The sequence below is a fragment of the Chanos chanos genome, chromosome 16, assembly GCF_902362185.1.
Source record: "Chanos chanos chromosome 16, fChaCha1.1, whole genome shotgun sequence".
Classification (NCBI taxonomy): Eukaryota; Metazoa; Chordata; class Actinopteri; order Gonorynchiformes; family Chanidae; genus Chanos; species Chanos chanos.
In genome coordinates this window covers 1,746,683-1,769,387 of record NC_044510.1, presented here as the reverse complement: position 1 = coordinate 1,769,387, position 22,705 = coordinate 1,746,683, and the positions used below count along the sequence as shown (strand labels likewise).

The following is a 22,705-nucleotide window of genomic DNA, read 5'->3' as shown; positions in this document are numbered from 1 at the left end:
CTGGTAGATCTTTCTGATATCTTCATATCTATGATCTCATGCCTCCAAACTTCATGTTTTGTTTTGTGTTTTATAATAAACTCTGTACCTAAAATATACTTTGAGCGATTGTGAGGAACAAGTCTTTCCATCCACAGCACTGACAATGGATAGGAAAAAGTGACCTAGCACTGCTGACTGATGACTGAATTTCCACCACTTAGTTTATAAAACCAAATTAAGGAATTAATATGTGTCTCTAAACCAACTTATGAAGTCCAAGGACATAGTGAACATTCTGAGCATTCTTACTGGGCTTAATAAAGCAACATGAGGAAAGAAAGTAAAGAAAGCACAGCAAAATAACTTCTTTCAAAGAGCTTACGGTAAATGGAGCCAAATGGATGAGCAACTGTTGTGCTCCCTTATTATGCAGGGAGACATTGAGAAGATATAAACATATGCATGGGCATTAGATGCTGACTATTATTGTTAAACATTTAATACTTTGGGCTAGGCAGCCACTTATGAGATTGTTTGGCCTCACTTGTGATTTCACAAAAAGATTTTGGACCCCGGAAAAATTATTGGTTTTAATCTTGGGATTTGACTCAACCACTGGTCAGACGTAAAGCGAGCCGATACACTGCAGAGTACATACACTTCACAACTAAGACCCCGGTAAAGATTCTCCCTGGAGGTGTGTGATGTGTGCTTCTCCTTTAAGAGCAGGGCTGGTCCCCTTGAGCTATCTAGTTATCAAATTATACTCGGTGAGCTGGGATAGGCTGGGAGTTCGTTCGGTCCCGGACTGGACAGCCAGCAATCAGTATAGAGAGTGAGTGAGTGAGAGAGAGAGAGAGAGACCCATCTGAATGTACAGGAAATTCGACGTGGACCGTATTTTGAACTGGGCGCAAAAATCGAACAGTGGTCGAGGGATCAAGGATAACAAAAATTTGAATGCCGAAGACTTTGCAAAGCAGCTGACACAGTAGGGTCTGATTGTACTAAAGCCGGACGGTCATTTTTTTTTGTTGGGAATCATAAGGAGTAGACTGCAACATGCCTCGGCGGACCGTGCAAGAAGTAACAGTTGAAGACGTGCAAAAGCGAAGAACTCCGAGTAAACATTATGTAAGTCCCGTGCTCCTTTAACAAACATACGACCGTAGAATTTTGAAGGTAAAAGGGGGAACGAAGCCGTAGTTTTGAGCAAGGGAAAGTGATTTCTTCCTTTTACTGTCTGAACAAAGAGAGACGAAGATAAACTCTGTGGGGGTATCGAATTACATTTACTCAAAGCGGACTGTGCCACATAACAGCAGAACTGAATGGTGCATAGCTTTGACCGAATGTGAAGAATGTCAGTGCTGACCGGACTGGTCGTTAGAGAAAGCAACAGGGCTTGATAAGCTTAAATCGGTTCCATCGTATAGCAACGCTCTCGGTGCACAAGTTGTTCGGAAGACACAGGGGTAAAAGTGACTTTTGTTTAGATTAGTCTTATAGCTTTCTTACAGTAGGTCATCCATGCTAGTGTATGCGTCACGACAGATGTTTTTCAGATCAACATCTGCAAATTACGTATGAGTATGCGTCTATGTGCTGCTCATTTAGCAACTTCTCATTGAACGCTTGAAGTGAAATCAAAGTCCTTGCGACTACTTTTTCTTCCACTTTAACACATATCACAGAAGGAAAAGGCTACCAGTGATCAAGACATAGACCCTTTTGTTATCACTTAAGCGTGCCTCTTCCAACGTGGTAGTTAAAAGTAATGTTGAAGGCCAACTATGTACAGTAGGCTCTGTCAGACAAGCATTGTTTTCATTATATTAAGTTATGATCATATTGTCTGACGGGGGAAGAACATAGCGCAAACAAGGCGCAGTTGTTTGCATTTAAAGGGTAGTTTCTCTTGGAACTGTTCGCCGGAGGATGGGTGTGGATTAGCTGTGGGGTTTTATGAACTGACTGACCCTTTGCAACATGTGTGGTGATGTGGTTAGTTGCTGTTCAGGGCCTAGCGTGCACTCCCTCCCTCCTTCCTACTCCTCATCCACCATACCCTCTCACCAAAGCCTTGTCCTCCTCAAGAGGCCTCCTCTGAACAGACCCACTTTTCTGCTGCTTAAAGAAAAATAATGTCTCTTGCATTTGAGCATCGGCAAGACGACCATTACGTTATCAGCTCGCACTGAGGCAGATTACTGTATTGTCAGAGAGACTTCTCACTGTACTTGAAATATGTGGGACCACTCAGTTTGGCAGCTGAACTTTTTTATTTCTAATGAGTTGGCCTTTTCTAGGTGTGGCTATTCCCTCTCCAGCAAACTGACATCATTATAGCAAACTTGAGTCTTACTCAGCACGACCATTTGGAAGACATTATACTTTGTTGCATCGAACACTGAATTTGAGTTATTTTGTTTAACATACTACATTAGATAGACAGATAGCGAAAGTTTTCATGTTTGGCTGTTAATTTATTTGATATGGCCTACTCGGTTTTATATTTGACTGGATGTGGTAAGAAGTATGAACTGGTTTTGTCGAAGGTGTTTTAATGTTTAAAAACTCCATACGCATTATTCAAATTTGCAGCCCGTGGCCGGGAGAAGAACACAGTGGTCTATGTGACTCGACCTATGTCTTTCTCCACCTCTCGCTCAGCGGTGGTCCGGGATCGTCATGTGCTTACGATGTTTTTCAGTAAAATCAGGCAAATAACGCTCTCCTCCAACGTTTGACGTCACCATGCTGCTCTACTCGTATTGGCATTCAGTTGGGAGGAAAAACAGGGGAACGGAGACAAAGCAATTTACGATTTTCAGGAGGCAAATTTCTTTTACTGTCAGATTTAATAAGGAGACGGTTACCCAGTGACGTTTAAACTGATTGCAGAGGATGCATGTTCCCCTTTTAGCACTGATTTCTTAATCATCCAACAACATGGCAATGACAAATAGACGGATGTTCATTCAGAATTTCAGGGCGACAGTTGACGTGAGAGGGTCGCTGTCAGCTGATAAGTTTGCACAATAATGCGAAGTTTTGTTGTGCGTGTGTGCTAACCACGGGAACCTCTTACCCAGCGTATGGTATTTTAAGACTGCCTGATCAACAGCTGCGAGATTGGAATATTTGAGTTTTAATAGAGTATATCAGCTGACATGTCGTGTGAACGTCCAAATGTACCATCCTAACCACTGAATAATTCAGTGTTTTGTTCAGAAGATGGCGCGCTTGTTGACTGTGCTGACCGTATGCTTTAATTGGACTGCGTGCATTCAATCTTGACTCTCACTCTATCAACGGAATGCGCTCAAAGGCTAATGCGCTCATAAACATTTACTGAGAATGTTAGTTCTTGCTCTTGATCATCAAAAATAAACACATAAATAAATAAATTACATAGTAATGTTGTCTGATAGAAAATGTGACAAAATTAATTTCCTGACATAAACATGCTTTATGGCCATCCAGTGACGGTGAAGGCACCCCCCCCCCCCCCCCCCCCCCCCAACACACACACCCCGTCTTTTCATTTAGTTAGTTTAGTTTAGTTAATTTCCCATTTGGCTGTCTGGGAAAGCAAAGGCATAGAACTGAATTTAAATGGAGGGGAATTTTCTCATGCTGGTCATTTTAAACTTATCTTGGATACATCCTTCAACTGAAAACGTTCATTCATACATGCATGTTGTCTTGTTTTTTCTCTTTCAGGTATACATTATCAAAGTATCCTGGTCCGATGGAAGTACGGAGGTCATTTTCAGACGCTACAGTAAATTCTTCGACCTTCAGGTAGGCTTCCGTAATCATCCTGTCTACTCACTGCTAATGAGATGTATTTTAATGAAAGTCCCAAGACTCCGTTCATTGGCTTAAAATAGAAGAAAAACAGTCAAGTATTAGTGGTCAAGTCTCAAACTGATGGTATCAGAACTTCACAGTGGCTTCCAACTACAACTAGAAAGACTGTCTTTTAGAGAAGCAAGACTGCAAAATATAGGGCAAGGCCCACGTGGTATCAAACTTTCGTAAAACGTTAGATTTAAGTGTATTTAAATTTACTGAAGCAGTTTTCGCCAAGGTAGGCCAACACTGTAATTACATACTGTAGTTTTATCAGTGACTTAATGTTTTCTATCAGGATAAGGACCTGAAGAACAGTCATGCTAATCTTTTGCCTTGAAGGTCATCATTTGATACCTGTTCCTTTGAGCATTTCTGATTTGTTGTTGTTGTTGTTGTTGTTGTTGTTGTCTCTGACAATAAAGCAGTGGGTATTGGATAGCTCATTGTGGAGTTCTCAGACGATGACAAATGATCTGTTTCATTCAGGAAGTTTTACTGAAACTAGAAGTTTTATTGTATGAAAAGGGGGGAAAAAGCCCTTGCTTGTGTTATGATGAAAGTTATTGCTTCAATTGAGGTTTAGTGTCAGCATTTCATGAAATGCCTCATTAAAAAACGTCACATGTCAAGCTATGGTAAAGTCATCGCTAACTGAGTGAGAGTGGAATGAGACAGTCTCCTACATGAAAGCCAATGGAGAGGACATCACATGGTTTACTGACTGCGTTTTGTCCAGCCTGCCCTTGCCTCTCTGGTTTTGATGGTATCCATGTGTGGGCCCACACAGGTTGAATGTGATTTTCGGCTCTTGCTGGGCTGTTTTATCGTGATCCTAATCTTTTACCTTGGCTCACATGCTTTAAATTGTTGGAAAGCTATTCACAAGAGCCTTGGGAGTCCTTAAAACCTATCATATCAGATTATGCCTGCCTACATAGTTTGCCAGCCAAAGCCTACAGAAACACCCTCCAGAACCAGACACCAGGTTTTTTTCAACCTCTAAAAAACAAAACAAAAAAAAAAACAATCAGAGAAGGCCCTTGGAAGAAATGTAGTGATGCACCATACCGACCGTAGCTTGAAGACAATAAGAGGTTTGCTGTGAAATGAGAGATAAATGATGTTGAAGAGATGCTGTAAACTTGGCCTGCTGAGCCCAGGCCTGGACATCATACTTCACTCTTATTTCATTAGGGCCCACTTGGCCTGGGCTTTTCTGCCAAACTCACATTTATTGGTGGAGGAATAGAATACATATGAGTTTGACTGAAAGGATACTGTTGGTTCCCATTGTATCCATGCCCATATATTATCCAACAAGAGCACGAAAACAAGATAGAAAAAAAAAAAAATGGGTCTTTTAATCTGATGGGGGAAAAAAATGACAAATGATTGTACACATTGTAATGACTTCTTTATTTGAAATAGTCTTGGCGAAGAAAGTGTACTTTCATTCTGCTGCATTTCTCAAAAGTCATGTCTCCTTAAATGACTGCATTTTTTTCTTCCTTATTGCTTTTACTACTGAATTACGTGAATATGTTCTTTGCCCTTGAAACCTAGTTACAGTACAAGGGAAAAAAAAACAAAAAGACTGACCGGCCAGCCGTTGTGTTTATCTAATGTTACATGTTCACTCTTCAAAAGCCTGAAGTGAAAAATGTTGATGTCCTGTTCAGGGTTCATGTTGATTGCTTTCCTTATCTTCTCTGTCTATAATCAATGTTTCCCTGCTGATCAGTGATTGGCTGGCACGGAAAACATCAGCGAGAGAGTGTTTCCCACAGTCACATCAAACTGAGCAAAGCCAACAATTCCCACCTGCTGACTGTGTTTACTCTATGCCAGTGTCCATTAATGTAGCGCATTCTGTAATATTACCTCTCTGCTGTTGGAATCTCGTCTTTATCTGAGCATCATGTCAAATAACAGTGAGAAATCAATCCCTGCACTCTCAGTCAGCTCTTTCATTCCGTTCTGTTGAATACATTTTATTCACACACACAGAAACAGTGTGGATACAGAAGTTTAGTCTTGACACCAAGTGCAGCGTGAAAATCAAGGGCTTAAGCGTTTTGTGGAGTCTGAGTTTTTGGTGTTGTGTGGGAAGAGCATGTGTTTTGAAAAAGCCTGGAATGGAATGATTTAAGAAACTGTCAGAACATGACTGTGTAAGTAATTTGGTGAGGAATAAGCAGCATTGTTTATCTGTGTTCAAACGCTCTACTCTAAGGCTAGAATGATTCAAATGCTCTACTCTAAGGCTAGAATGATTCAAATGCTCTACTCTAAGGCTAGAATGATTCAAATGCTGTTCTCTAAGGCTAGAATGATTCAAATGCTCTACTCTAAGGCTAGAATGAATCAAATGCTCTACTCCAAGGCTAGAATGATTCAAACGCTCTACTCTAAGGCTAGAATGATTCAAATGCTGTTCTCTAAGGCTAGAATGATTCAAATGCTGTTCTCTAAGGCTAGAATGATTCAAATGCTCTACTCTAAGGCTAGAATGATGTCTAGGGCATGTGCGAAAAGCCCTGGTGGCTATTGAAATAAAATAAAATAAAAAAGAACAAACTTATTGCTTGTTCTCATCTTAAGTTTGAAAGAGTTTAGTGTACACAAACATGCCACTTTTGACTTTCCAAGAGTCACTCACAGTAGCTCAGGACTGTGGAGCTTTTGTAGTTTAGATCAACAGAAAATGATTTAGAACAGAAATCCCCTACGGTGTCTGAGTGTAGGAGTGGACCAAAATTCCCCACAACCTCACTGAAAACAATATATAAACGAAGACGGAAAAATACATTCATAAAACCTTTCGGGCTGGTTCCTTGTCAATCTTATCAAAGATGAACAAACTTGACCATATGTGAACTTACGGAGCAATGTACATTAGGAACCAGAGTTATGTGTTTGAAAAGAACTGAGGCCACCTGTGGACTGTTTAATTTGACTTCTGTTACAGCTACGGTGTAAGTGCTGTACTCTAGTCTGAGAAGATGATATACATTGGCCAGAGTGGTAATTCAGCACACATGATTTCTCCTAAACACCCAGAGCTCAGCCAAAAATGAAACAGTGAGTTATGTCTGCCCCCCCTTTCCTAACACCCTGTCGACTGTACGATCTTTCTCTTTTAGAGGGCGGTGGTTTGATTAATGTACATTTTATCTCTTGTGCATTAATCATGGGAAATGGTGAAAGTAGCCTTATTACTCCATTTGATATGTTAAAACAAAGCTTTCGCGAGGCAGCCATTGTGTTTCCTGTTTTACTGTTTTACTGAAGAACGTAACAGTCTTCTCCTCTGGTACACCAAACAGCGTATCATGCAGTCGTTTTTTGGGTTTTTTGTTGTTGTTGTTGTTTTTTTGATCTGGAAACAATTAAATATAACATATGCCAGTCCTAAAGGAATGCTGAGCACAGGAAATCTGCATCTATAAATAAAAGAAATAAAAGTTGTTTTACACAGACATTGGTGGGGATGGAGGAGGTCTGGACTCTCCCGTAGAGAGAGTCTCCTCTCTGAATTACCAGCCATAATTAATGTTGTCTGACGCAGTTTTAAATATCACACTTATACATTCCATATGTTAAAACAAGACTCAACCATCACTTTACATTTAGCTTCACCTCAGAGATCTAACATTACCTTTAAAAAAGGGGGGGCAGAACTGTGTACATTTGGTCATGATCCACAAACTGGAATGTGAATTTGATTATATTCCATGTGTAATCGGGAGGTTTACGAAGCACATCGCTCCTTTTCTTAGTGGCCCCAGGTCTCACTGTTAAAAGCTAAAAGACTCAGTCAGCAGGGAAGAGTTTTTTTCCATCTTATCCAAGATAAATTGGACGGCTTTTATTTGAGGGTCATGGTCTTCTCTCTCTCTCTCTCTCTCTGTCTCTCCCCCCCCCCCCCCCCCCCCCTCTCTTAATATGCATGGAAACACTGTCTCTCTCTCTCCCTCTCTTTCTCTCTCTCTCTCTCTCTCTCTCTCTCTCTCTTGTTCCTTCTATCTTCAGTCTTTTATTTATAACCGCTGGCATGGGTTTGCAGGCACTGGCCGACAGGTCTTGTGTCAGTTCTGAAACTGGATCTTTTGTGTTTCACTACAGTCCAGTTTTTTTTTTTCTTTCTTTCTTTTTTCCACTTTCCTCCCTTAAAAATCTCAGCAGTTTAGTAAGCATGTGCTGAGGCAGCACATAGCATGAAGGGCAGAAATCAGGGCAGGAAGTACATGTCTAACAGGAGAGGAAAAAAACAAAACAAAACAGCTTTTGTGTTGTGTTTCTCAACAGACAAGCGGTTTGAGTGACTGACATGTCCTGTGTACATGAGATTTGATCAACAGCATTCCTTTGTTTACCGATGCCTGTGAATCATGTGTTAGTGTTTTTGTGGGTTAGCATGTCTCACCAGAGCGATTGCATCATCAAAGGACTCCACGGACTCATCCGTTTCATTTCCCGGATTCGGAGTTTTCCGACCTCCGCTCCAAAAGAGCTTTTGTGAGTTAGGGTTTCTGAGAGCATTTAGCGAGAAAGGATCCAGACTAGACACATGGAAACTAAACTGGGAGTGAGAATTCCACCAGTTAATCAGAGCAGTACAAGTCTCACAGTCTTTTTCTCTTCACTGTTTTTTTTTTTTTTTTTTTTTTTCTTGTCAGACCCATTATTTGGAAAAGTCCATGGATGACGCTCAGAGGAATGCTTGTGAATTCCTCCAAGGTCATAACATTCCACTCTAAGACATTTCTAGCACTTTCCAACAGATCCAGAAACTTAATCCCTTTTTTTTCATGCTACCATAAAATATCTGATCAGCATCAAACTACAGTGGGGGTTTTTTAACCCTTAGAATGGTTAATGAGAGATGCTTGAGAGATGCCAGAAACCACCGTAAGCAGAGATCTTTATGAAAAATCATAGACATTCTCACAGTGGTCTTTATCTGTGTGGTATGGAACCGGTGACTCTGGGGAAGCAGAGAATGGGAGTCATGGTGAAATTTGGAGATGTCTCATTTCCTCTGACATGATGGGGAGCTGTTATTTCGGCAGAGACTAAAGGAAGTCTGATGCGTTTTTAAGTGTTCTCTCTTTGTGTATGAACAGTACCTGGGCTCTGCGTTTATTGGGGAACATTGGATTTGATTAACGGTGGATTGGAGCAGACTTGCGTAAAGCAAGTTTAGGATGTCGCCAGATCAGTCGGTCAGATGTCTGTGGTTGATTCCGAACTCTTTACATTCTCATGTATTAAGCATGTCTCTGACTCGGATGTGACTCCAAGACATATGGGAGAAATTACTGTGCTTGGGACTGATCTGTGTAATGTAGTAAGGACTCTAGCCCTGTTGTCGCATGGACAGCATTTTCTCCTGTTTATTTTATATATGTGTGTGTGTCTGTGTGTGTGTGTTTATGAGAGAGAGAGAGAGAGAGAAAGCTGAAAGTTCTTGGCTTATAAAATTATCTGTTAAATGGCTGCAGGAGGGGTTGCCACTGAAATGTTTTCATTGTGTTCATAATCATCTCTGAATATGCTCATTAACATGTGCACTTATCTCCACATTGTATGAAAAACTGAAAGCTGTTGGCACACACAGCACATTCACTGCTGAATATATTGGGAAGGAGGAAAACAGACTCTGAGGTGTCCTCATATTGTCCCACACTTGCCAGTCCAGCATTCACAGCAGTGAATGCGCTGCATGGAGCAGCTCGAATGGAAAACTGAAGAAAATGTTCAGCTTTTTCCTCAGTTATGTGCACATTAATATCCTTTCCAACCCTATCCCATTATCCACCCACATGGCTGTGCATAATCATCTAAACAAAGCAATGTTGTAGGCAGGGGGTGGGTGTCTGGAGATGGTATTTTAGTGCCCAGTTCAGAGGTTAAGATCAGTGTATGATGTCATTTCTTCTTTAAAAAAAAAACAGCTAGAGGTGGTAGGTAATGAATATTTCATCAGAAACAGGAAACTGTAACAGGACGAGATATAGTAGGTTAGTCCCACGGAGTGTGCTTATGATGTAAGGGTTCATTTTAAGACACTATAAAAATAGATGGTTCAGTCCTGAGTCCTGATTGGCTGAAACACGTTCTCTTGGCATTATTTACTGTTAAAATCACACTTGTTACCAGTTAACACATTTCTCTTCCCTTTGAAAAATATCACATTATTAAGAGACTAGAGATGCGTGTGTGAAACTCCCAGTTCTCTCAACTGATTGTTCTATCTGAGAGCAACCTCATCCTATAGGATAGACCTGGTCACCTGACTTGGCCACCCTGCCAGTCACAAAGAAGCCATCTAACTGCATGCATTATATAGGCTCAGTTTTAGCCGCCACCCTGTAGGAGACAAAAATCCAAGACATACTTTTCCAACTTCAGGGGCTTTGGTCCTGCAGTTGTCAGATCTGTAGTGTTTGTGCTGGGTATGTAATATGTATTCACTCACGTCTGGTGTCAGAAAGCAGCACCTCTCTCCAAACGTCGACACCATCCTGCCCACGGCTTGCGGAGAGCACATTTGTTGAACTGTAAGAGGAAATGAAGAACATTCCAGCCTTCCGTCCAGCACAGCTTGGCTTTCTTTGGCCTCTACAACCTCCTGGGACCCAGCTGCAGCTGACACCATTGTTTCAGGTCCACACACTCCGTGTGCTGCTCCGCAGACTCCAGCCTGTCCTGTGGTTTCAGGCTGGGTGTCCTGGAGAAAGCACATCAGCGTTTTGCCTGGCAATGTTTTGTCTTCTCTCAAACTCATTACTTCATGTGGTGTTTGTGAAGTAACAGTCTGCTGTCTCGCCATTAAAAAAAAAAAAAAAAAAGAAAAAGTTATGGCAGTAGAGCCAGAAGCACATTAGGCTTTACCTCTGAGTAAAACGGTCGAGACTCTCAGAGCCCTGTCAGGTACTGTGACTGAATCTCTGTCTGGATCGACACAATGACTCAACATATTTGTGAACGTGTGTGGTACACACAACAATTTAAACCTTAAAATGAAACACTTCCATATCCATATCCACCACAAACACGAAAACCTGATCTTTCTGCATGATAAAGTGTTCGCTTGTGTTCTCACGGAGAAACTCCATTATATGTATGTGTGTGTATATACATACGTGCGCTATTTTATGTTTTATATAAATATAATATAAATATAAATACACACACACTCACACACACACACACACACAGAGTTGAGGCAGAGCGTAGTGTCGGTAAAGCTTTAATGTGTGGTTAAGCGGAGCACTTTAACCTCCCTCCCTGTCTGTGCACAGGTGTGGTTTCACTGGCTTACAGCTGTCTCAAAGGATTTGAGGTCTGGAATCAAAAGATGCAAAAAAGTCACTCTTGCAGAGGGGGGAGGGGGCTTTATTGGTACAAAAGAAAAAAAAAAAGAAAACAGCTTATATCGAGCACCATGGGAATTCTGGCTGGAGTGCCCACATGATTCAACAAGGGTAAAGAAAATGTTCCATTATGTCAGTGGGGTTCTGAAGTCAGTGCAGTCATGTATATTACACACACAAACACACACACACACACACACGTGTGTATATATATATATATATACGTGTGTGTGTGTGTGTGTGTGTGTGTGTGTATGTGTACATATATATGCGCACACACACACAGCCACATAGTACACATAGCCCCTGGGCAGCCCCGTCAGCTGAGATAAGTGAAGCTATGAAACATTTAGTTTGTTTATTTTTTATTCGATCTTTGCATCCTGTGAGCTGCAAAGCGTTGTCCAGTGACTTGACTTGTGTGAAGAAGACTACTGACACACTTTACCCACGGCTGCTTACGCATCTGATCGTCAGTGACCAGCGGCAGGCGGAACAAGAGGAAGCCTAATCCAGGCTGACAGACTCACTGAAGAGAACATAGCCAGTTTCCATTAGACCTTTGGCCACAGTCAGCTAATGAGGCACAGATGGGTTTTCAGCACTGACTCCCAGATGTGGGAAGACACACCTCTGTTCCTGGTGTGATATTCAGATGGATTTTTAATCACTAGCAGCTTTTTCTTGTGGCAAAATTTGCCAGTATGAATATCTGAAATTCTGTGCTAAATCCACTGAGTTGTCAAAATGTCTTTATCAAGTCTCCTGCTTTCTGTCATTTACTTTCTTTTCTAGATGGAGCTGCTGGATAAGTTCCCGGTGGAAGGTGGCCAAAAGGACCCTAAACGTAGAATCATCCCTTTTTTACCAGGTAAGTACTGTCAAGAACCATTTACACTCAGTTATTTAGCATTGTTGCTAGCCTGCTAGCAACAATGCTAAATAACCAGTTCTCCCAACTCCATTAAAAAAAAAAAAAAGAAAGAAAAGAAAAAAAACATCCTTCAGTACAGAACTGGAGTCCTTGTCGTGATGTAATTATTTCCACAACAGGGTGCAGCTATTTTCTTTTCCCTTTAGTGGAGAATTAAGTCCCAAAACTGCGTTGGCGACTTTGCTAACTGTTGTCAGCAGTGCAAGTCCCGGTCCAGTGCACATGGCTGAGGTTAGCGACTCCGGGCTGTTCTAAATTATTCTGCCTGTGCTTAAGGCCAGGCCTTTGGCGTGAGGCTGAAAGGAGCTCACCTTGAACACCCCAGAGAAATGTGGAATGGGGAGCTCACGGAGGGTAGAGGGGAGAGTGGAAGGAGATGTGGACCTCCTTCAGTTGTTGCACAGAAGGTCATAGATCTCAGCTGTGTTTATTTAGTGTGGAGAGGGTCCCAGACGCTAGTCCTCACCAGGATAACTCCTTCTATCTCTTTCTCTCTTTCTCTTGTTCTTTCTCTTTCTGTTTCTGTTCTCTGTCTCTTGTTTTCTTCCTTCCTGCAACAATTGTTCAATAAACAATTAATAAAGCTGAACTCTGTCCAAAATGGTGCTTTGCTTTTCTCGTAGGTGTCCAGTATCCTACAGGTGTACCAAATAACTATCCAGTTTAACTCTTTTTGTATGTTTGTTTGTTTTTGAGTATTTTGTGTCAAAGCTACAAGTGTCTTCTTGCCTCTTGCCTATCCTTTTCTCTCTCTCTCTTATTTATTTGTTTTCTTTTGTTTTTTTTGTTTTTTTTAACTCTGTGCTGTCTTGCTGATTGAGGGATTCTGTTGGTTTCAGCAGCTCTGCGTTTTTTCAGGTGGTTGCCATGTGAACCCAGCTCTCTGTAGTCAGATTCTTTTCCTCCTCCTTTACTCTGTAAGAATGTGACCGGAAACAAACCCCGTCGCCCACTGACTCCCAGCCATTTCAAGTCACCCATATGGAAAATGACTGGAAAAAAAATACCTAAGCTGGGTTAACTCCCCCATAGGCTGGTCCATGCAGATTTTTTTTTCCATTTTTGTGTGGATATAAGACCACATACTGCAGTTCAAAGAACGGGTCAGCTCAGACCAAACCGGTGGGAATGGGAAGTGGTTTTTAGCAAAAGAACTGCATTGTGTGCACTGTAGTTCTATCTCAGTGTTTTCCCTTTCTGACTGCTGTCTCTCTGACCGCTGTCTCTCTGACCGCTGTCTTTCTGACCGCTGTCTTTCTGACCGCTGTCTCTCTGACCGCTGTCTCTCTGACCGCTGTCTTTCTGACCGCTGTCTTTCTGACCGCATGCCTTCTTTTTTGCTCACACAATAAGGCAGTGGGCTATTGAGAGAGTTTTGACGTCTGAGCTAGATGTAAAACATACATAGCATGCTCGTTCAAAAAACACCTGGTTGGATGCATCTGAGATCTCAAGTCGTACCACGCAGTTAACATGAAACACATGGACAGCCAAGCAGTGAGGGCAAAACTTGGGACATTTGCAGATATTCTGAGTCAAGCTTTTTTGACAAAAAAAAAAAAAGTCCCAGTAAATATTTTTAAAACAAATTTGATACACATCAGCCACCCAACAATAAATTCTCATATCTGTCTATATTTTGTTTTCTGTTTTGACAGAGAACATTGTGGACAGAGTTGCTATTCACTTTTAGAGTAGGTAAAAGTTGGGTGTTAGGGACCAACAGCCAAACAATTCAACTTTAACTCATCCTCGTTCGTGCTAATTCGTTCATGGCTTCTACAGTATAGTGCAAACATCCATGAAAATCAGCCCCTGGCCTCTCGTAAAATGCAGCCATATCTTGCAGTTGGATGTTTTTTTTGATGGAGCTAGTCATTCTAAGGCATTGCTAAGTGCACAGTTAGAAAATGGAGCTGTCAGACAGGCTGTCTGTGTCGGTGATGAAAGTCTTGTGCACGACCTATTATTCCGTCAAGTCAGTACACACACCCAAAAAAAAAGACATATGTTTTCTTCATGCATCCAAAAGCATTTTTTTAAACACCTGAAAAGTGTTTAGCAGGTACATACCAGTACTTTAACAAGCATTTAACGAGACTGCCAGTCTAATGACTCAGCAAACCAAGAGCAACGTGCACAGAATTCTCTGTAATTACCACCGTGACTGTTCCGTACATTCCTTACCAAATTCATTAACCCGCTTTGTAAACACTCTTACCAAACAAGCACTAGCAGATGCAGAACAGAGCGTAAGGAGCAAACTGGGCCCTAGTTGTGACTTTCAAGTTTCCTCTTGAAGAAAAGCAGTGTTGCTTTGTAAGACAGACTTCATACCCCTAAGACAAATCATTCATCTTCTCAGATGTGAAAAAAAGAAAGGAAAAAAAAAACACATTAGTTGTTTACTTAATGTAGAGACCTAAGTCAACAGAAATCTCTTTTTTTCAGTTCTTTGTCTCAGTACGTTCATCTGAGTAAAAGAGGACCAAAAAGATTTAAGAGGACCAAAAAGATTTAAGAGGACCAAAAAGATTTAAGAGGACCAAAAAGATTGGAGTTTTTTTTGTCTGTTTTGCTTACTTTTTGCAATTCGCCATATTTCCTGGTAATTGAAATAAGGCGACCCTAAATTCCAGTTTCCAAATACTGTGTAGTGAACACTTCAAGATGCAGACGTCGATAGTTGTGTAGGTGAGAAGCAGGTCATATTTTGGTGTTACTCTGTGCTGTGTTCTCCTCGGGGGGGTTTCGGTGGTAATAGACTGTTATTTGGGATAGAGTGCTGAGGTTGGCGGCTTTCCTCTGCTTGTTGTGGACTTGTGGCTTCCTCCCAGTCTCACTCAGCAGTACCAGAGAAAGGGGAAATCTCCCTTCACCAACACACACACACACCCTCACACACATGCACACACGCGCACGCTCTCTCTCACACTCTCTCTCTCACACACACACACCCACACACACACGCACACATGCACGCTCTCTCTCACTCTCTCTCTCTCTCTCTCTCTCTCTCTCTCTCTCTCTCACACACAGACACACACACTCTCCCTCTCTCTCCCCCTCTCTCTCATGCACACACACACACACACTCTGTATGTCTGTCTCTCTCTCTCTCTCTCTCACACGCACACTCACTCTCTCACCCACTCACTCACTCTCACTCAATGCTGATGTGGAAAAGGGAAATGTCCCTCCACAAGCAAACACCCAAACTCTCTCAGCAGTGGTGTGGACAAGAGGAATCTCCCTCCACCAACACATTACAACAACACACACACACACACACCCAACCCAGTCTCACTCAGCAGTCTACAGGGCCTGGTGCTAAAGGAAAAATCATTGATTGTGTGTGTGTGTGTGTGTGTGTGCGCGCGCGTGTGTGTGTGAGTGTGCATGTGCACGTGCACGTGCGTGATGCATCCATTTCTCGGCATCAGCGTATTAGCTCCGGCTAATTTTATGGTTGCAGTCATGCTAAGTGACAACAAAGCTCTGACATCATTTCCAGAAAGTTCTGCCTAAAACTGTAGACTCATGACAGCTCTGAGGAAACGCCATGAAGTCAGCTCCATTGTGTCTTCACTGTTCTTATATTACTGAGTCACTAACTCTGCCCTCCGTTCCACTTCCTGCCACACGCCAATCCTGTGCCCTCATCCAAACATCCTGCTGCCAAAATATTGTCCCTGTCACCATGGCAAAGCCCTCGTTTTATGGGAAATACGCAGGAAATTGACACAGCCCTGTTGAGACAAATTCAGGACATCATCATCATTTAAATGATGTTAATGGGACTTTTCTGGATACAATTAATGAATTGGTTTCTGAAGAGCATTATATAGTAATATATTATTAGGTCATATAATAGTAATAGTAAAATAACATATGGAATATTAGTATCTAGAATATTACATAATAGCTATGTAATAGTAGCACCTTCTGTTTTGGCATAATCTCATAATATTTTAAACTGATGCAATCACTCATGAAGAGTCATATTTGTGTGTGTGTGTGTGTGTGTGTGCGTGTATGCGTGTGTGTGTGTGTGTGTGCGTGTGTGCGTGCGTGTGTGCGTGTGTGTGTGTGTGACGGCCGCTCTGTCTCTCGCCCACAGGGAAGATTCTGTTCCGGAGGAGTCATATCAGGGATGTGGCGATGAAGCGTCTTCGGCCCATTAACGAGTACTGCAGGGTGAGCGTTTGACTGCACACACACAGTCCAGAACCTTCTGTAAACGCCTTGAATGTGTTTGAGGCTCAGTCATGTGGCATAATGTATGAATATTATATGAGCACCACCATTAAGAAACTAAAGATTCATTGCACTGATACGCACAAGCTCACACACACACACACACACACACATGCATGCACGCACACACACACACATGCATGCATGCATGCACACATTTGAACACAAATATAGCTTGCTCCTCTCTGCAGAGTGCTGTAATGCCTAGAGACAGCTTTACCATGAAACGTCACAAAAAAAATGTTACACTTCTTAAATTTTATGTTTCTGCTTCATCATCATCATCATCATCATCATTATGTTCGTCCTCTTCCGTTTCTTCTTTTTCTTCTTCTTCTTCTTCTTCTTTCTCTTCCTCTTCCTCTTCTCCTTCGTAGTCTTAAAACTGACGTCATTATTTTTTGACGGTTATATTCTCCAAAGTTTTCTTTTTAATTCCTGGAAAAATTCTTTCTGAGAAAACAAAAAAAAAAGGGAAATGAAACATGAGGTACACCAGCAGTGAACAAAAAGTGATCAGTGCTCGAATTTTAAATTCATTGTTTGCGCACACGCAGTCTTCACTGGCAAGCTAACTCCTGCCTCCTACCCATACTGTGTCTCCATTCAATCTGACATTTACACAGGAGTTTTATACCTGCTGTGGGGGGCGATGAGAGCCCTGTGGTAAAGGTGATAACCTGTTTATGGAGGACTGTGGCACCCTGCTTGCTTTTATAATGGAACTGACCTTTGATTCTGCGTGTTGCTCTTAACCCCTCCACCAGTCCACCAGAGTTTACATGTGTCACATGATCATACAGCGGTGACACTGAGGTGCATGGGTTCTCTGTCAGTCGACTACATGTGTTTAATGTGCAGCGTTACTGCCCTGTTACTTGATTTTAGGTTTGGGACGGTGTTTAATGTTCCGACACCTTCATTTAATGAGTTCAAACCCAGGTCGTGTCCATTAACCTACAGACCGTTTACAAGACAGTAGTAAAACGGTCAGAGTGGATCGGCACCTAAAGACATGGAAGATGAATGGACGGATTAGTGATACGTTCAGGTGCAACATTGCTTCAGGACAGGCTGAGTATATGTTCTGTGCATTCTCAGACGAGGGTCTGTATGTGGAAGAGGGGTTTTATGAAATCTGGAATCCGTGTTCAGCAATATGCCGTTTGTCGGCGGGAGCCTGAGGTTTGGATCCACTGCTGAGCTGGCCCCGGTCAGCACTTTGCCTTTTAGTTGAGGATTTTAAACGCTGTTTATAAATAAAAGAGCTCTTTTTATACAAACCTCAGACATTTCTACAAGGTGGCTGTTTTTCTGTCAGAAGAACATGTGCTATTGACTGATAAGCCTTTTTTTTTTCCTTTTAATGATACAGTTTGTTGAAGATTTTGTGTGACATTTTACAAAGCAACAAAAACTTAAGGGGAATAAAACAGCGAAAAAAAAGTTATGTACACAACATAGACTGAGAATAAAGGAAATGAAGGAATAAAGGAATAAAGAAAGGAATGGAAATAAAAAAAAAAACAACTTTACCCATGAAAAAAAAAAAAAGCCCTGTCTTCAGACACTGTGTGACATTTACCTATTACCCTCTCTGTGGCCTTTGGGCACAAAGAGTTGGTGACTACCTGCTGCTCTCTAATCAGTGTTCACCTACCACCCACCATCTCTCCCACTAACTACACAAACACACCCACATACGCCCAGTAACAATAACACACCCACTCACACACACAAACACACTCACATAAGCCCACTAACAATAATATACACTCACACACACAAACACACCCACTCACACACACACACAAACACACTCACATAAGCCCACTAACAATAACACCCACTCACACACACAAACACACCCACAGAAGCCCACTAACAATGACACATACTCACACTGACTACTCGTCACAGGTAGCGTCAGGATAACAGATCTAATCTAAAATGAAGAAGGAGAAACAGATGATAAGAGAAGTGCTTGTGTCACACAATCAGCTTAATGCCAAACGCCAAAATTAGAGAAGGCCCAAATAGGAGGTCAGAGGTTACTAAGCTCCAGGGAATTCTGTTACTCTCCCTGTTTAAGGACGTCCACTGCGACGTAACTGTCTTTCCCAGTTCGGAAAGAAAATGTGTCCAGCTCCTGAGGCGATTTAAAAGACATTACATGCAGCAGTGCTGGCGAAGTGTTCTTTTCTGGAAGGTTCCGTTGTCCCAGTGCAACAGAGCAAGTTTGACTCTACAGATCGAGGAAGGTGTGCAGGTTGTTCCGTTCAATAACTGTAAATTGGATTAGCCTTGTGCTAATTTCTCCTTACATTCTCTTAGAGCCACTAAAGATGAAAGACCCCTTGAGATTTTAGAGAGGTAGTTACAGTAATCTCTTTAATAACACGGAGTAGAACAGTGAAGACTTTTGCCATAGCTACAGAGGACTCAGCAAGGGCCAGCGTTGCTCTTAGAGGGAAAATACTCTTAAGGTTCTTCATTTGGATTTGGTATCATATCAAAACTGCAGCCCTGTGAGTCTGTTCTCGTCGTGAGGGTGGAACAGAAGGGTAATCCTACCCCTGTGTAATTTAGGGTTGAACCTTTTGCTAGAGGTCATGTTCAAGAAGGGACTCAAATTCAAAAAAGGTGAGTTTGAATGAGTTTCTTTAAATGTTATGTTTGGCATTTGGAAGAGGTGATCCTCATCCAAATTCCAGATCCTCTTCCAGAACCCCTGGGAATGTAATAATGGGAAATGAGATTGTGTGTTGGTTCATAGAGAAGCAGAACCTTTAAAGGGGGATAGGGGGCAGAGGTGTTCCTGTACCACATCAGTGGAGTTAACCACACAGAGGGAAGACCGCTAGGCCGAATGCCTCGAGCAGAATTTGATTAGCGCCGATTTCACGTCAAGAGCCTTCTCCTTGCCTTTCCCTGGAAGGAAAGCTTCCAGTGCTCCTAAAACCATTGGAACTAAAGATCTTTCAAGACCTTTAAAAAAAAAATAGGGTAATTCAAAAACAAATGCTGATTTCGCTGGCAAGTGTTGACAAGCTGACAACATTTATCCATCGTTTAAACTTCTGTTTCGTAACCGACAGTTACTGCCACGGCTCTGTAATCTCCACTAAATCTTTAGCTTGTCAGTGAAAAACGATCTCTGAGGGAATTCAGTGGATCAACCGAGTGTTCGGTTTCTCGCAACCTCCCCCCCCCCCACCAAAAATTCCCCTCAGAGTGTAGATCTCATTAGAGAAATATGGTAATAGGGTAAGTATGAGTCAAACAGGGAAGACCCCAAACAGAGTGACTGGGAAGGAAACAGTTAAAGAGTGTGACTCTCATTTAAATATTATCTCAAAATATGTTTAGTTTGGCTGGTTAAGGGCAGCCTGAAGGTTAAGAATGGTATGTCGGCAAAATGTTTGTTGTTGTTGTTGGTGCTATTTTAAAGAGAGCAAAAACTAGCGAAATATTAGCTAACCGCTGACCATATTTAGTGAGGTAAAAGTCGATTTCATTTTGAGGTGGTTGTTTGTAAAAATGTGATCTGTTGAGTAAGAAGAAAACACTCCCTGGTTTTTGAAAAAAGGAGTACACTGCAGAGATTTAGTGCTGAGACAGGATGGGTGGTCGGCTGTACTTTAGGCCCGTCTGCTGTCTGCTGCTAACAGACAGGCTGTCCACAATACTTGAATAATGGGTTTGTTGCAATCACTCCACATAATAAACCCCCTCTAAGTTACAGAAAATGTTAGTACATTGCGCTTCAATAATAAATCCAGCTGACAAACATGTCGTGGTTGGGGTTTTGAATTTGGAATTTTAGTTTGTTTTAAAGGTTGATCGTCCTTAGCGCATGCGTTTTAATACATAATGATCTTACATCATAATTACGTCGGAGTACGAAGTGCTCAAATTGTTTAGCTTGTCATTCAGATTGATGTCTGTCACCCGGTTATTCACTCCTCAATGAGTTTCCATTCCTTGTCCTCTTAGAGAGTCCTCAAGCACACACACAATCTCTCTCACACACACACACAATCAGGTTAATGCAGCCCAGAGTAAAGAACACCAATAAAGTCCATTTGCCGTAATGGGGCACTGCACCTTCCGTATCCTTAGAGAATGCTAATGAGGGGAGGGGTCGCCGAGTGTGTCTTGGGAGCGTCGTCTATGGCAACGGCCGTAACCACGGATACCGGGGTGGGCCTCCATCTGTGAAGCCAAGATAGATTTAAATGACTCCTAACACTTAGACCAAGAAAATAAATGCACTTCTGCTTTGACTTCAGCTCCAAAAGGTTCCGTGTTTTGCTCAAGAGGGCGTCTGGGAGTGGAAAAGGGTATGAAGAGTGTGTAGGTAATATTAAAAAGCCATGCTGACGTGCCAGGGGGAAAAAAGGCACCTTGAGCTTGCGCTGTGTGTGGTTAAAATGGCAGTCAGGCTGAATATCATAATTCAGTGGCTGTTCAGGAAAAGAGAGAAAGAGTGAGAGAGTCCTTCTCTACAAGGACAACGCTGGAGCACTTAGCCTTATTAAAGACAAGTGAAGCCCTGGCCCACAGCAGGATGGAGGAAAAAAAGTAAATAAATAAATTATATATTTATCTCACACTAGCTACAAGTACAGCTTGTATTTACTTTGCATGCAGTGGTGGTAAGTGCTGTGCTGTTGGCAGGCTCCCAGAGCAGCTGTCAGCTGACTGTGGACGACTGTGGATGTGTTAAAGTGATTGGATAGAAGACTCTTCCTCTCCAGAGGAGACTGCAGAGGTGAAGCTGATAAACAGAGAAAGAGAGAGGAAGAGATTGCAGAGGTGAAACTGATAGAGGGAGAGAGGTCCGTGGACAGTCTTCCTCTCATCTCCCGAGAGAAATTGAACCTGTCAGCTCTTGTCTGACTCCCTCCATCATGACGATGTCCACAGCTAGTCGTCATGAAACGGTCCGTGGCTATAGAATAGAGAGAGGAAATATCCCAGAATGAGATGGCGTGAGCTTACCTCAGCTCTCTGTCTGCCTGTCTGTCTCTTTCTGTCTTTCTCTCTCTCTCTGTCTCTCTCTCAGCTTCACCTCTGTGAGAATGGAACATCACTTCTTTTCAAGCATGGTAGCATGGTTGTCCAACCAGTTTTATTGGAAGTTTTGAAGGATAACTCATCACTAGCCAAAAATAGCGTGTTTTTAACTGGCCAATAAAATCAAATTGTGCTCAGACAAGACCAGGAAGCTGCGTTGCGTCTCCCCTCACTGTTATCGGCCTGGAGATTTATAGCCTTCTGTTTGTCATTCTTACCAACAACAGATCCTGCCTCTGTTACATCTCATGAGTGCTCATAATGCTGGCTCCCATTGTAATGATAGCCAAATTCTGTTAGCTTTACAACAGCGACAGTTACCCCCACCTGGGTCCCCATGACCTGATTTTCTCTCTTGTCCTGTTATGCTCTGTATTTAAAGAAACACTATTTTCATACACATCATATTCGTGTCTTGTCCTGTTATGCTCTCTGTTTAAGGAACACTGTTTTCATATGTATCACATTCGTGTCTTGTCCTGTTATGCTCTCTGTCTAAGGAACACTGTGTTCATATGTATCACATTCGTGTCCTGTCCTGTTATGCTCTCTGTTTAAGGAACACTGTTCATATGTATCACACTCGTGTCTTGTCCTGTTATGCTCTCTGTTTAAGGAACACTGTTTTAATATGCATCACATTCGTGTCTTGCCCTGTTATGCTCTCTGTTTAAGGAACACTGTGTTCCTATGTATCACATTCGTGTCTTGTCCTGTTATGCTCTCTGTTTAAGGAACACTGTGTTCATATGTATCACATTCGTGTCTTGTGCTGTTATGCTCTCTGTTTAAGGAACACTGTTCATATGTATCACATTCGTGTCTTGTCCTGTTATGCTCTCTGTTTTGAGGAACACTGTGTTCATATGTATCACATTCGTGTCTTGCTCAGGCTTTGATCCAGCTGCCGGTCTACATTTCTCAGTGTGAAGAGGTCCGTTTGTTCTTCGAAACACGCCCAGAGGATTTGAACCCACCCAAAGAGTGAGTATTCTGTCCACCCTGTTACACTCTAGAATATGTTAATATGTCTGTCATGGTCTAGCTTACTGATTTTGGTTTTTTTTTCTTTTTTCACACAAATATTCTATTAGGAAAGGCTACATCACACACAATACACCTAAGAGTATAGTAGTACAGGTTCAGCTAAGACAACTAGACTGTATTAAAGCTTTGAATGTGTATCATGATTTTAGTCAGAATATTTTTCGCT

General features: G+C 42.0%; 1 protein-coding gene across 1 annotated transcript in view; it reads left to right on the top strand.

Moving 5' to 3' along the window:
• Positions 1 to 1,023: 1,023 nt before the first annotated feature.
• sh3pxd2b (SH3 and PX domains 2B) overlaps positions 1,024 to 22,705 on the top strand; it is a 34,699-nt gene continuing 13,017 nt past the window's right edge. The window contains exons 1-5 of the mRNA XM_030793510.1: positions 1,024 to 1,116; positions 3,709 to 3,789; positions 12,018 to 12,093; positions 16,277 to 16,353; positions 22,385 to 22,476. Of these exons, the coding sequence (XP_030649370.1) occupies positions 1,045 to 1,116; positions 3,709 to 3,789; positions 12,018 to 12,093; positions 16,277 to 16,353; positions 22,385 to 22,476 (398 nt within the window). The 5' untranslated portion in view covers positions 1,024 to 1,044. The remainder of the gene's footprint in view (positions 1,117 to 3,708; positions 3,790 to 12,017; positions 12,094 to 16,276; positions 16,354 to 22,384; positions 22,477 to 22,705) is intronic.